The sequence below is a fragment of the Prionailurus viverrinus genome, chromosome C2 (assembly GCF_022837055.1).
Source record: "Prionailurus viverrinus isolate Anna chromosome C2, UM_Priviv_1.0, whole genome shotgun sequence".
In the NCBI taxonomy this organism is placed as follows: Eukaryota; Metazoa; Chordata; class Mammalia; order Carnivora; family Felidae; genus Prionailurus; species Prionailurus viverrinus.
This window is the reverse complement of record NC_062569.1, coordinates 137,112,547-137,127,906: the sequence shown is the minus strand read 5'-3', so window position 1 is coordinate 137,127,906 and position 15,360 is coordinate 137,112,547. Positions and strand designations below refer to the sequence as shown.

General features: G+C 34.1%; 1 protein-coding gene across 1 annotated transcript in view; it reads right to left on the bottom strand.

The window, feature by feature from the left end:
• NCAM2 (neural cell adhesion molecule 2) overlaps window positions 1-15,360 on the bottom strand; it is a 224,210-nt gene that overhangs the window by 44,070 nt on the left and 164,780 nt on the right. Inside the window, exons 13-14 of the mRNA XM_047874049.1 lie at window positions 12,056-12,175; window positions 8,310-8,431 (exon numbers count right to left, since the gene is read on the bottom strand). Of these exons, the coding sequence (XP_047730005.1) occupies window positions 8,310-8,431; window positions 12,056-12,175 (242 nt within the window). The remainder of the gene's footprint in view (window positions 1-8,309; window positions 8,432-12,055; window positions 12,176-15,360) is intronic.

Genomic DNA, 15,360 nt, shown 5'->3' with positions numbered 1-15,360 from the left:
TGACATGTAGAAAATATTATATCTTTTTAACCTCAGAGACAAGCCCGGTATTACTTTATGTTGGGCCAATATTTTACAATGTGTCTTTAACAATAAAGCATAACAATGTTTCCCGCATTTATGATGAAAAATGAGGATTTATGCTCCAAAATCAAGTTAAATGCATGACTGCATTAAACTGATGGACTACAAACATGAATTATCCATTCAAAGGAGACAAGAAGACATTATTATTTTGATGCCATACAATGATTCTATTTGCCTACTTAATTATTTTTGGTTACATAGAAGTTTTTTTATTTTTTTTTATTTTGCACCACCTATTACAAAGCCTATTTTGATATCTCTTCTAAAACTAAAGATACTAACACCCCTAATGAAGCCATGGGTTTCAGAAAAGCACCTAAAAGTTTAGGATAAACAAGAAGCATTTCCTTTGCTTTTGAAACTTATCAATGGATTAAGTTTATACATTGTTTTCCAGTACTATTTAAGGTATTATGAGATGTACTGAAAAGGCATTGGAAAACCGAATAGTTTGGGCCAGGATATTTGTAAATTGGAAGTCACTAAATGACCAGTAAGGCTAAGAAAAGAAGTAAGGTGTGTGCTTTTGAAATGCTTAGGACAGCTGTACCAAATAGCCATGATTTTCCCAACACCTTTCAATTCATTCATCAATTGTTCATTCAGCCTTTATTGGGGAGTGGGGCTATACTAGAACTATGAACACAATAGTGAAAAAGACATATACAATACCCTCACCTTGGAGTTTACAAGCCAGTCCAAAATAAAGACATGAGCTCTTTGAAAGACCAAGGATGCTCTGGGAGCATTAAAGAGGGAAATTCAATAGAGTACAGGGACTAGGAATGTCTCCTCTGGGGAAGTGATGTCACCCTCAATGGAAATAACAAACTCCAGTGCCATTTTTCATTTGTCTTAACCTACTTAATAAAAAGAAGCGATCTTCTTTCACAGAAGTATAGATGCAAAAATAAACACAATGACTGAAAATCTCAGAAAGATGCACAACCACTGAGAGATATAAAAATGCACACTATAGGTTCATTATTTTCAGTAAATGTAAAAACACTGTAAGTATTGACCAAAAACCTAAAGCTAAAAACATTTATTTAAAAATAATTTTAGATGATATTATACATATATGTGCATATACATATACATCCATACATAGACACAATAAAATCTATATAACATAAAAATATGATTATTCTACACTGTATATAGGAAGGAGGGGGTGAGAAGCAGGTGAACTGAAAGGTTAGATAAAGACAAGAGGTATACAAAGGAGTAGAGAGTTTCCCCTATAGCCTTCATTTTATTCCAATAAATTTCATAAATTCTATGTAACTATTTTTATTCTCATCTTGGTGAGAATGAATATTTTTGTGAAGATTCAGAATCAAGTTTTACTTTGAATCTTAGTGGAGATGTGGATTACCCAGGATAAAATTTATTCTTCAGAGGGATGGATAGACTTCATGTCTTTCACGTAATCCTCAACAAGCCTATTTCTGGGAATTGAGAATTTGAAGTGAAACTTCCTGACAAGCACAAGACATGCAGATAGTCTCTTTTGAATTACCCATCATTTAACTCTTAATTGTTGAAGCCCTTAGCATGATAAATTAAAAGCCCCTCCATCACTTTAGATAGTTGGACTGATGGCATAAGGAACCAAAGGGAGTTCTAATATTTCCCCCAATTTAAGTCAATTTCATTTTCCATTCAACATTAGACAAGGAGGCTTTTTAATCCCCTAATTGCTATTCCCAGGGAATAGGAAAAAAATTAAAGTGGGTGTTACCAAATACTCCCCTAGGTATCAAAATCTCAATTATCCATTTGTGGAGTGCCTAATTTACAGAATTTAAATGCCTAGGGAATAATTTAGGATAATCTAGTTGCAAAATGTTCCCCTAGGTAACTTAATGAGATGATTTGCTGAATAGGGCTATTATTAATAAGCCAATTAAATGTTGAAGGGCAGCTACTGAAAGAAAAATGGTCATTTTGTTTTGATATAGCTTCTCTTAAGCAATCTTTTTTTTTTTTTTTTTTTTTTTTCAGAAAATAGATAGGGCCAAATGACAGTTAAGAGCTTTCTTTAATAGTTATTTTAAAATCGTAATATCAGCATACAGGGAAATATTTGCCATCACTGTATGGAGAGGAGAACTGAGAAGAGATAAAAGAGGGTTTTTGTTTGTTTGTTTGTTTGTTTGTTTGTTTTGTGTTTTTTTTTTTGTACAGGACTCCTGACTGCTTTTATTTATAACAAGAAGTAATTCACTCATCCTTTTTGAAGTCTCAGGAAATATATGGGCAACATCATCTTAAATGAAAACTAAATAAATATAATAACAGAGGACAATAGAGGAGGTGAGCTTATACTAACTAGATTGATTTTAAGGTTCTTGTGACTCCCACGTGTTATGCTTTAAGATTTTCTGTTTGCATATAAGGTAGTTTCTGGTCCCTGGATTTCCTGGTAGCAATGATTCAGCTATTCAATACTTATATGACTTTACAAGGGGCCCCAGAATTCTCTACAGTTCCGTGCATTACTCTGAATATGAGAGAAGTGATTTAGCAATCATACACACACACACACACACACACACACACACACACACACTCATGCATGCACACATACACCCCAATGTGATTTGAAAAGATACAAAATTTGGAGAGTTTTAGTAAAGTTTCAAATTCTACTTTCTTTCCTTTTAATTGAAGTATAATAGGCTCAGATTGTAATTTCTCGGAGTGCCTGGGTGGCTCAGTGGGTTAAGTGACCTACTTCGGCTGAGGTCATGATATCGGGGTTCATGAGTTAAGCCCCACATTGGGCTCTGTGCTGACAGCTTGGAGCCTGATTTGGATTCTGTGTCTCCTTCTCTCTCTGCCCACCCCCAACTCACTCACTCTCTGCCTCTGTGTCTCTCTCAAAAATAAATATTTTAAAAATTCCAATTTTTCTTTTCTATTATCCTAACTGATTCAAATTGCCTTTGTTTCATGTCTTAAAGCTTGATAAAATTTTGTAAACTGGACCCTACTACTTAATCTGTTGCTAGTCTCCATGACCCATGTGTTTCTTTGGGGAAAACTAAAATCTGATTTTCTTATTCATCACCTTCTGTGTTCTCATAACCCATAAAAATTCACCCAGTGCAAGTTTTTTTTCTCTTGCATCCATTGTTTCTCATATTTATTAATCTAGTTATACAATTAGTTAAAATTGTTCAACAGAGTCTTATTTACTCATTGATTCATTGATGCATTTATTCATTCAGGTAACAAGTAGTCTTTTTGAAGTTATCAATATGAGGATGAATAAAACCCATCCTCTTCACTAGCAGCAAAGAAAAATTATCAAAAAGCTTAGGACTTTTTAATGCCCGTAGTTATTATTTGAAAATATTTCAAACTTATACTGATGGTTTTAAATAAATTTCAGAGTACTCACCTAAACATAAGTTAATCATAAATTCTTAATATTATTGATAATTAATCAGAAAATAAGTTATCTCAACAACAAGAATTCAATTTTACATTTTTTTTTTTATTTTAAGACCTTTTTCAAAATTATCTTTTCTTGTCTATGGCCATTGAGATACAACCTTCCAGACTCCAAATAGCTTAAGAAGGTCAATTAAGACTCAGAAGCATATGCTAGAGCACTGTTGCTAGTCCCTAAAGTAACTTCTTCACAATTGATTTTAAGCAACCAATTTTCTTTAGCCCTTCTTAGCTCAGGAAATTTATTTAATGTGAACACTAAGTGATGGTTATGATCCCATAGCTATCATCAAATTAGGAAGAAAACAGTGAAAAACTCATGGAAGCATGTAAAAAACTATTTATTAAATTATATGGAGTTACATTGACTCTACAAAATAGATGTAAAATATTCTGTACATAAGGTAACTTCTTTCATTTTTCCAAACACATTATGAGATTAATAAGCTTGTCTTTATTCTCCAAATACATGGTTTAATCCTACTGACTTACTGTTAGAGACATTAATTTTCCCAAAGAATCCACAGAGACATATAATTCTGCTTTTACCACTCTAGTTCTCTTCTAATAAATTCTGTCTTCTTAATGAGTAACTGAACAAAGCCATGTGCTCTATCTACTATATGATAACATAGAATAGTATGTGTTTCCTCATCTACATTAAGTTACACATTCTCTACATTAGGATATGATTTGTCTTGTCCTCATCCCCATGAAATGCAGCTTCAATAATTATATTCAGTGTTTGCTAGAAATCATCACTCGATCTTGTTGTTTCTAGATTATAAAACATCTAGTCCCATGCACATGGGGAGTTGAAAGATAATGTCTAACAAGCAGTCAAGTGAAAAATCCTTATGATGTTGCTTACTTTCTAAATTCCACTATTTGGTTTCATAGAGGTTATCCAATTAAAGCACGCACTGCATATGGATATATAATTTTTCAAGTTATTCAACTGCAGTTTAGTCCACTGTGGAATGCATGGAGTTTGACAAACAAATAGATGAAGTGGCTTGGAATCATACAAAGAGAACAGATGATTAAAAACCTTTCTGAAATTGTTACTATTTCAATACAAGTGCAAATACCGAGGCAAATACTGCTACAAATATCTAGCCACCAAATCTTGAACATGCAAGTTTTTAAATGTGAAGAAGTAATCTGTTGAGAAAGAAAGTGTGGAGAAAACTATTCCTTCCTAAAATCGGCTATTGTTTGGCTATAGTAACATAATCTACATTGAATTATGGAATTTCCTACTGGACCTGTAAAGCTTGAAGTTTATAGGATGGAGAAGTAAGAAGAGGAAGGGAAAAAAAAGTAGAAATATGGAAGCTATTTCAATGTGTGGGAGTAGAAAGCATACCATAAATGATATGGAAAAGGGAAAGTAGATCAGAATGGCTGTACTTTGGAGGCACAGAGTTGGCTAACTGAAGTGAGATGGGACAGTGTCTGAGGGGCTGATATAATCTCCATAGGCAGATTCTAATTCAACCCTTAGTGCTGCAGAACTCTTCAGATTATAAAGTCTTATGTTCTGATATCTGTTCCCCATGCCCATCAAGTTACCTACATTCTGTAAGGTTCAGTTTGCCATTAAAAAGTAATAACAAGTATTACTTTATTTTTTGGTGCAGTCGACACACAATGTTATATGCATCTCAGGCGTTCAATCAACATAGTGATTCAACAAGTTTACACATTATGCTATGCTCACTGTGGGTATAGCTACCATCTTCCCAGACACATCACATCTCTATTACAATATCATTGACTATTCCTTATAGTGTGTCTTTTAGACCAGTGACTTAGTCATTCCATAACTGTGTTTCCCACTTCCCTTCACTTTATTAGTGGTATATATATATACACACACACATATATATTATTTATAAATAAACAAATAAATAAAAATAGATATTCAAGTGTGAGAAATGCCATCCTTGAAACACAAAGGGATGGAGAGGAATTACTTTTATAAATCTTGCCATAGGAGCCTAAAATTCTGTTGCTAAAACAGTGTTCCATCCTAAAGCACTAGTAAGTCTGATAACACAGTCATTGATTATCAGTCAATGGTAGCTATGTTTTAATTATGCAACCAATTATTTTCATTATGATATTTAAAAACAAACCCTCTAGCATTTTTTCAAAGTTAGAAAGGGCTGGGGATTGGAAAGAGGAGGTGTATGGCAAGACAGAAGTAAGATGGAATTGAGAAGGGACTGAAACCTTCTTTTCCTGGTAGGGTAAAAAATGATATCTAGTAAATAGCAGAAACAGGGCTTTGCTACTATTAGTTTTGGAGGGGGAGAGAAGGGAAAAAGAATTGAAGGTACAAATTTATTGAAAATCAAATTTGTCTGTGTTCCAATTTTAATCTGCTCTAGGGAACATTTTTGGTTTCAATAATGATCGGGGACACAACTGGCAATATAAAGAGTGGGGGCAAGGATACTAAACATTCTGTAATGGGAGGTAGATATCTGGATGGCCCACTATTCTACTACTCAAAATGCCAATACTGTGTCCTTTGAGATACACAGGATTCATGACAGGTAACCATTGTTATGAACTGAATTGTGTTCCCCCCACAAATTTATATGTTAAATCCCTATCCTCCAATGTGACTTTGTTAGGAGATGTAGCTTTAAAAGTTTTTTTAACGGTTATTCATTTTTAGGAGACAGAGAGAGACAGAGTGTGAGTGGGGGAGGGGCAAAGAGAGAGTGAGATACGGAATCTGAAGCAGGCTCCAGACTCTGAGCTGTCAGAACAGAGCCCGACATGGGGCTCGAAATTGTGGACTGCAAGATGATGACCTGAGCCAAACCGACTTGGATTGGACACTTAACCAACTTGGACACTTAACCGACTGAGCCACCCAGGCGCCCTTCCAATATCCAACTCTTCAGAAAGGATATGTCAAACTTCACCTTTAGGTAAAAATTACATTTATAGAAAATATGTTAGACATATTTTTATAACTCCTTATTGCATCTCAATGTTCACCATGGAATTTTATTGGGATTACCTACAAATTCTTATTATCCACCTGTATTTTATGCCATAAATTCTTCTGGGTCCAATTGCGGGCCATAATCTGCATGTGAGGTCTATTCTCCCAGTCCAATTCATGAATTCTGTTCAGGCCTATGACCCATAGAGACTCTTTCCCTTCCAAAGAGTTTCCAGATGGTCAAATAAGAATGGCCATGAAACCTGGCTTGAGTAGCATGAAACAATCAAATTCATAGAAAGACTGGTGAGCCATTCAGAGCTATTTTAGGGTAGAGGCATGAAGCCTTCATAGACAATTAGCCACAAAACACCCACAGCTGCTCATCATTCCCAGCATGAAACCTGCAACAAAGAGGGGTCCTGGCTATTAATCTTAAATTTAAAGGCTGATGTCTAAAATTAATTATTTAAATATGTTTTTCAAAATCAAACTCCTTTTTTACCTAACCTTTAAAACTTAGATATTTGAATTAAAACGACTATTAAATTTAGAAAATTATGAATTTGTGGGAAAATAGTTAAGATTCGTCAATATACTATTAAGGAGCAATTACTTAAAAGACTATAATAAGCTAGGGAAGTATTAAAATAAGCGTCCAGTAAACATAAACATAAAATTGACACTGCATTATAGGGATCATCATAAATGTTAATAAATAAACTTCACAAAATTTAATTTAAAATTGTGTTTCACTTTTTTTTTTAAATTTTTTTTTAACGTTTATTTATTTTTGAGACAGAGCATGAACGGGGAAGGGGCAGAGAGAGAGGGAGACACAGAATCGGAAGCAGGCTCCAGGCTCTGAGCCATCAGCCCAGAGCCCGATGCGGGGCTTGAACTCCCGGACCGCGAGATCGTGACCTGAGCTGAAGTCGGACGCTTAACCGACTGAGCCACCCAGGCGCCCCTGTTTCACTTTTAACATATTCCACAGCAGACACAAATAATGAATGGTACTTATGGCAAAGTTGTTAAGAGAAGTCACTTTTAGTGGCCTTTGGTATAATTTTCAGCCAAAGGCAAAGTCCATTGGGCTACTTTCTTTACCATTCTGCAACCAGAAGATGTTCTTTATCTCCTACACATCTAAGTCCCGTGACAGGTCTTAGCTGTCCAAGATCCCATTTTAGCTAGTGTTATTAAACTTGAAAAAAAAAAAAAAAACAACCTTCTTCCTCAAGCTCAATGTGGCCATACTTTGTTAAATGTTGATTACGGTTAATTTGTTTTTTAATGAAATGATTAACACCAAACAATTAGGGTATTATTTAAGGCATTAATAACTTAATTCATAAAAATAAAGAAAATAAAGTAAGTATTTTGATACAATAGCTAAATAATTACCTACAATAGCTAAAATTCAGAACAGGGGCTTAGCTTGAAGTTACTAATATCAAGCAGAATGGAAAATGAAAATATCCTGCTAAACTTGTCAGAAAAACAAGGGGAAAATGTTACTTCATTTCTTAAATGTTGCTAAGTTTAAAAATCACAAGATTTATACCATGTCATTATTCTGATGATCAATGATGCGATTTTACCCCAGAAAAGGCAAGTATTTCACAATTTACAATGATGAATTTCAGCAATGGACAATTAGCAGTCGAATTCCTATGAGAACTGTTTATCATTGTTACTTAATGTGCATTCTCGCCCAATATGTCAATGAATCAAATGCAAATTTAATGCAATTTGAAAACATCTTACAAACGATAATAAAAAAGGTACTTACACTTCTATATTTTACAATGTATTCCAAAATAGGAGCCCCTCCATCATCTTGTTTGGTGATACTGAGTTTAAAGCTCTTCCCACTGCTTGGCTGCCCATGTATGGATGGAGGACTTGGTTCACCTAAATAAGCAATAAAACATCCTTGATTTTTACACGTATCTCAGAAACCTAGAGAAACTGAATTTCAATAAAGAGAACACTGTCATGTAAAAAAAAATGATTTTAACCTGAATTTACCATTTTTCATTTGCCCTTTGTTGTAATAAAACCCTGATCCTTTCTCCCCACCCAAGAAACAGCAACATTCACAAATCTAGAAGTGACATGACAAAATCGTGATACCTGAGAACCAAAATATTATTTATATTGATGTGCAAATGTTCTGAGAATAGTATTGCATTATACAAGCATAAGCTTTATTTCTCGTGTTCTTAACAGTGCACAATACTATTTATTAATGTAATTTTGGCAACTATTTTGTATATATGTATTACTATAAACATATGAAGTTATCAAACTATATAGGATATATACTTACCAGGAAAAATAACAGTTTAGCTATTATTTATCTGCTTTAATGAGTATTTTTTTAACGAGATACAGATTTGAATACAGAAATTTTATAGTATCCAATCAGTAGACACGTGTTCCATCCAATATACATATTTTTTCTTCTGACTTCACAAATATACTTGCCTTTCATGTTTCTTCCCATGGAGGTGGTCTTATAACAAAGATGCTTGTATGCTTAATATGAACAGGATCTACTGAAATATAAAAGTTTTCTATACGAAGGATGCCATCACTGCTTGGCAATTTGGAATGGGAACTCCTTGCTATGTGTCACTTATGTGATGTCCTCCGGCAACACTGGCATCCTCTTCCCCTATTTCTTCCAATTCCTTATAGATATGAATATAGTAATACGGAGGAACTTTCACAGGGTATGCTTTCGTTTTCAAGGTTACACAGACTTGTAGTATTGGTCTAGTCAGAGGAATGTCAAGACAAACTAAGCAGAATACAGTGAAGATGATTTAATGCCTCCAAACATGGAGAATCTAGTTTTATTCTCAGCAGGTTATCTTTTTTTGATATGGTGTTTATAACCTTATGTAGTGAGTAGTTCATTTGAGAAAAGTCATATCGTTAAGGAAATATGCCAGTTGGGTGTGCTGACATGCAAGTAAATGATAAATAAATGATAAGTAAATGATAAAATAGTCTTTACTAGGGTCATATAGAAACAAAGCAAATAGATGAATTTTGGAGTGATTCTTCATTAAAATAAATTAGTGTGCATATATTAAGATATGACATGATTTCTATTCAATGTATTTTCAATAAAGGAATTAAAATGTCTGTAAAAAGCAGTACAATAATTTCTTTAAAAGACTTAATAAGAGATTATGGGAAAACCTAAATATTATAAAATGGATTTTATACTTGGTTGGTTTAGTATAATTTCTAAATTGAATTTTAGAACATTTGTGTTGTACAGTATAAATTTAATAATATTGTAATCATATTATTTTAATAACAGCATTTTGAGATAATAATTATATAGCAGAAACTGCATTTTCAGTTAACATATGTATTTAAAATGTTTATGTCTATATATAACCTTTACAATATACTAAATTTGTGGGGCGCCTGGGTAGCTCAGTCGATTAAGGATCTGACTTGGGCTCAGGTCATGATCTCGTAATTCCTGATTTCAAGCCCCATGATGGGCTCTGTGCTGACAGTTCAGAGCCTGGAGCCTGCTTCTGATTCTGTGTCTTCCTCTCTCTCTGCCCCTGCCGTTCTTGCGCTCTCTCTCTCTCTCTCAAAAATAATAAATAGACATTTAAAAAATTAAAAAAAAACCCAATATACTAAATTTGTGATTCCATTACAGTTGCTACTTCCTTTGAAAGGAAAATAAAGTTCAGAACAAACGTAATGTCTATCAGAAAGGAATTGATTAAAATAATGGTTTCTATCAGCAATTACAGTGGAATGTTTATGCAAAAGTAATAATATAAATAACAATCAAGAAGTAATAATGGATAATTATGACACATTAAGTACTTTGTATATAATATCTTTTTTATTTTTTATTTTTATTTTTTTAATTTTTGAAAGAGAGAGAGACAGAGTGCGAGTGGGGAAGGGGGAGGAGCAGAGAGAGAGGGAGACACAGAATCCGAAGCAGGCTTCAGGCTTTGCACAGAATCTATGCAAGGCTCGAACTCACAAGCTGTGAGATCACAACCTGAGCTGAAGTCGGTTGCCCAATTGACTGAGCCACCCAGGTGCCCCGCATATATCATCTTATTTAAACTTCAAAAAAATCTTGAGAAGCAGATAAAATACATGGGTATTATCAAATAAAACTAAGACCTGACCCTTAAAGTCTCAATGTGTAGGACAGAAGTCTGCAAGTCAACAGCAGGACATTAAGAGATTAGAAGCATCATACTTTTTAAAGAAGAGATAAAAAAAATAAAAAAGGGTAAAAGAGTAGAGTTCTATGGGCGAAACAACAAGGATGGTGTTCTATGAGTGAAGGGTAGCGTGCCTAATTAAAAGAGGAGAAAACATTGGAGAGGTTAGTCAAGGTCTCGCTGGTCTTGCCTTGTTTGGGGATTGATGTGCAGTGACCTGGAGAGAGGAATCAAGAGAGAAAGCACAGTACTTTGGAAAGAGAAAACAGTATGACCAAACTCAAGTTCCATCTACTGATGCAGATGGCACTGCGGCCACAGAGGAAGGAGGTATGAGGAGGTCAGGCAGGCAGATGTGTGTGTGGACAGAAGGTGCAACGGTGAAGGTTGGTGTTAAGGATTATAGGTAGAGAAGGGATAGATCTGTTTATATTTGTGTAAAGTTACTCCAGAATTATTTTGGCTTGAAAATATGATTGTGAGTCAAGATGTATCAGTAGTCATTCTGGGGAGAATATAACGAGGGGCTGAAAAAAGACATAGGCACCAGACGTGGAGAAAAGAGAAGACATCTGACAGATTTTATGAGAACCAAGAGTTGGTCACAAATAAGGGCAAGATAATTTATTGTGGCCAATTTGACTGTCCTAGTAGGTGTATATAACAAGCAGGGTGATGCATGCATTTTATAACAGTGTTTGTTGAGTCACAGTCAAATTTTCTCACATTTTCAAATAATTTATTCAACATAAAGGAAACAGAAGTCTCTTCAAATTTACTTTAACTTTGTATAATTCAACTGATTTACAACACCCCCAAACAGGATAATAGCAGGAACAAGGCTACAATAGCTAGTCTTCTGTAGTCACCATGGTAATGGACTTATTTAGTGGTGCCTCTTTCTCACAGTTAGGGCCTATATAATTTATGGGATAAAGGCAACGGTCATGTCTCATCAAAAGAATAGAATATTGGACATGTTACATAGTCACTGTTTTTGCTTTCTCACAGACTATAGACTAAACCTTACAATCTAATTAATCAGACAGCAAATGAATAGGACACGTTTCTGATGGGGACAATTTCCCAAGAGTAGTTTTGCTGTATTTATTGTAGTACACCTTTTCTTTTTTTGCCTTGTTCCAGAGCAAAGTTATTTTTATAAATCTTAGATGCCACCATTTTCAGAAACCACTTCAACAAAGACATAATTCACTCCCCCAGAGTATTGAAACATCTCCATGAATTTTAAAATCCCTTAAGTTTGCAAGTGAAGAGAAAGGCAACAGAGAGCAAAACAGAGATGATTACTTACGAACTGGTAATGTCTGGAAGATTTCTACTTTACTGTAGTCTCCTTGCCCTTTTCCATTTACTGCTGCAACCCTGACTTCATAAGTTGTATTTGGTTCCAGGTTGCTCAAAACAACCATTGCTGCAGGAGGAAGACAAAAAACAAACAATACAAATATATATGGATGTAAATATGTACATGTACATATATATATGTGCTTATGCTTAATAATTTTTAGTAAGTAAATGAATAATTTCATTGTAAATCTTTCCAAAAAATACTTGAAAAAATAGGAAATACAAATAAGAAATGATTTGTGAATAGTCCCCTTCTTCACCTCTATTTGAGCTTTCTCTTATGATACTTACACTCAACAGTATATTCAAGAAATAAGAATGATATAAATAAAACATCCTTACTCTGTGCATCCCAAATAATTTATCTACTTTAAATGGATTGTTTTTATGGAACTTTATGGAGATATGGAATTCAATAGACAGAACTCTGGCCTCCGGTATAAGGTGTTTCACTCATGTCTGAAGAGTGTCACAAAGCTGACTCTACCACCAAAGTAGATCATTTATTTGATAATCTCAAATCAAATTAAATTAGTTTTAATGCTGGTTTTAAGGCTGTCTCCTCCTGTATTTTTTTCTGAATTTCTTCTCAATGCTATACTTTATTAGACTTGGATTCAACATGACACCAAGAAGAGAGAATCTGAAAAAGTACAGGAATGTAAATGCTATCAGAAACATCTCCTGGGCCATGTCAACCTCTTCAATTTGCCAAAAAAAAAAAAATCTGGGTACAATTGCGGTTTTCAAAATCTCATATTTTTACAAATTCCTCCGCTGAAGCCAACAAAATCCCATAGATGCCTCTAACCTTACTGCTTTCACTAATGAGTGCAAACATTTACTAGTGGAAGTGGCAAAGCCTTGATAAACAATCAAAAGGAAATTATGTCTGGTATACATAATAAATCAAGTGACCAATTCATAATAGAAGATATAATCAATCATAAAATAAAAGTTTCATCAAAGGATCATATTTGTAGAGATATTGCTTTATATGAACCATGACTGAAGATGGTATACATTCAATAAATTACAATATAACTTATTAGCATATTTTTGAAAACTAATTCCATTATAACACAGATTCTTTAGGTAATATTTTTTATTCTACATTATATGAATATACATCATGAATCTGTTTTGATACTTCCTTTTGTTTCATTATTTTCCCTAATATTCATTATCATGACATCTCTTTAGCTTTTTGATTATAATTATTGAAATCTTCATTGAATTATTTATTAAACTACAGAAAAGAAAAAAGTTTCTGAATGCACATTAAAGATGTTTTTTTCTAAAATACAGAATTTAAAAAGTATAAAAAATTATATGTATATTTTACATGTATCTGATATATATCAGACACGTATTAATGGAAAAAAACATTCCAGATATCAACCAGACCTTATTTAATATAGTACAGATGTTCTAACACCAGCAAAAAGATGTATTCCCAATCAGCAAAATTTACATTTGTATTTCTCAATTTCTCTACTTTGTAAAAAAACTGAACTTGTTTTTGAGAGTGCATTGCCTTGTCAAAGACTCAGATTATAATATTTGGTGCCAAAGTCAAGGGAGGCCTTGTGGGAAAACACTGATGGTCAGGGATATCCAACTAATTAGAAGTTACAAGATTAAATGGGAAAACCAAGACCAAGGTTTGAATCCAACTGTTGCTGACAAAGTAACAATCTGTGAGCTTTTCAGGAAACCCAAATCCAGTTGATTAGTGACCTGGAATCAAGGTGTATATAATATTAGTCCGAGGGGAAAAATAGTTGTAACTGAGAGATTAGTGGGTTAGGTCATGCAGACTATGGAGGGAATCAAATTAAAAGTTAGAAAGCCAAGATCCTGAGACAGTGGAAACCTACCATCCTTGAGAGAAAGTTTCTGTTCAAGGTCAGTATAATAAGGAACTCAAGAGTTTAAAAGTCATCACATCTTGTCAATTTTTCCAGTAAATAAATATAACCAATTTGAAAGCAATGTGAACTAGGCTCACTGTTCTGCAGAGATTTTTAAAGCTTTATGAAAGTGTATTTGTTCCTCAGGGCTTGTAACAAAATGCTTAGGCCCTTGGGCAGTCAATATTGTCATGGACCAGTCAGTGTTCAATGTGATATTAGGGAGGAGCCAGTGTTTGATTATCCTTTACTTTACCTTTATGGTGAACGACTTGGGGTAGCATGGGGACATGTAACACGCATGCAGGTATTAGTCTGACTACAAAAACCTTTGCAAGAAGACACTATTGTGATGCATGCTTTAAAATCATGAAAAAAGTCATTTGTTTCTGAGCCTCATTCCACCAGACTGAGATTCCACCAATTCCTAGGGCTGAGTTAGTCTCCCAGCTTATAAAGGAAGACATTTTTAGTACATGTCATAGAAACAAAAGTATAAAGATAAACTGAAAGAAGGTATAGATAAAATAATTTGTGACCTGTAAAATCATCATCACTATGCATCAGTGATCTATGCAAATAGGGATATTATATGGAGACTGTGAGGTAATGAAAATAATGGATATTCCAAAGTTGTTCATCTTTGACTCTGTGTTTAATGGCAAAATAGTCTGTATTTAGTCTCAGAGATACTTACTTATAAATATTAATATTTACATAGGTATCTACATAGTATGCTACAAATGATATAGGAGAGATTGCTATAGACGTCTTTACTGCTGCAGACAACTTTGATATGTGCTATGCCTCTCCATATTTCTGTGACGTAAAGGTAACCACTACCATCATTTTAAGATCACTGATAAACTAACTCAGCCGAGTAGGTGAGAACAATTAGTAATGTTTATGTTTGGTTGTTTGCCTTGACACAACTCAGCAAGAAAATCAACAGAATTTAAATCATACAATTTTAATTGTAAATAAAATTATCTGCAAATCAAAAGTGTGGAAATCAGACCGTTCCTTATTTTAGGTTAAAAGTAGATAACAATAGAGCTATTAAAGTATCAGAGCACATCACATGAAGGAAAATCGAGGTTATTAGATTAAACAATGGAAACAACAACCCACCTCGCCCCCCAAAAAACCTCTACATTTTACTTGAATTATCTGAATATTTCTAGTCAAAGCTCTCTCTGGCCTGAAATGTCACCATTCTCCTCTGTTCACCATTTCACAGGGCATGTGAGGAGCTTTGAGTGTCCCTCTATCTCTACCAAAGGGGAAACTCATTTCTTTAATTACATTATAATCAATTCAGAATCAAGTCTCCCAA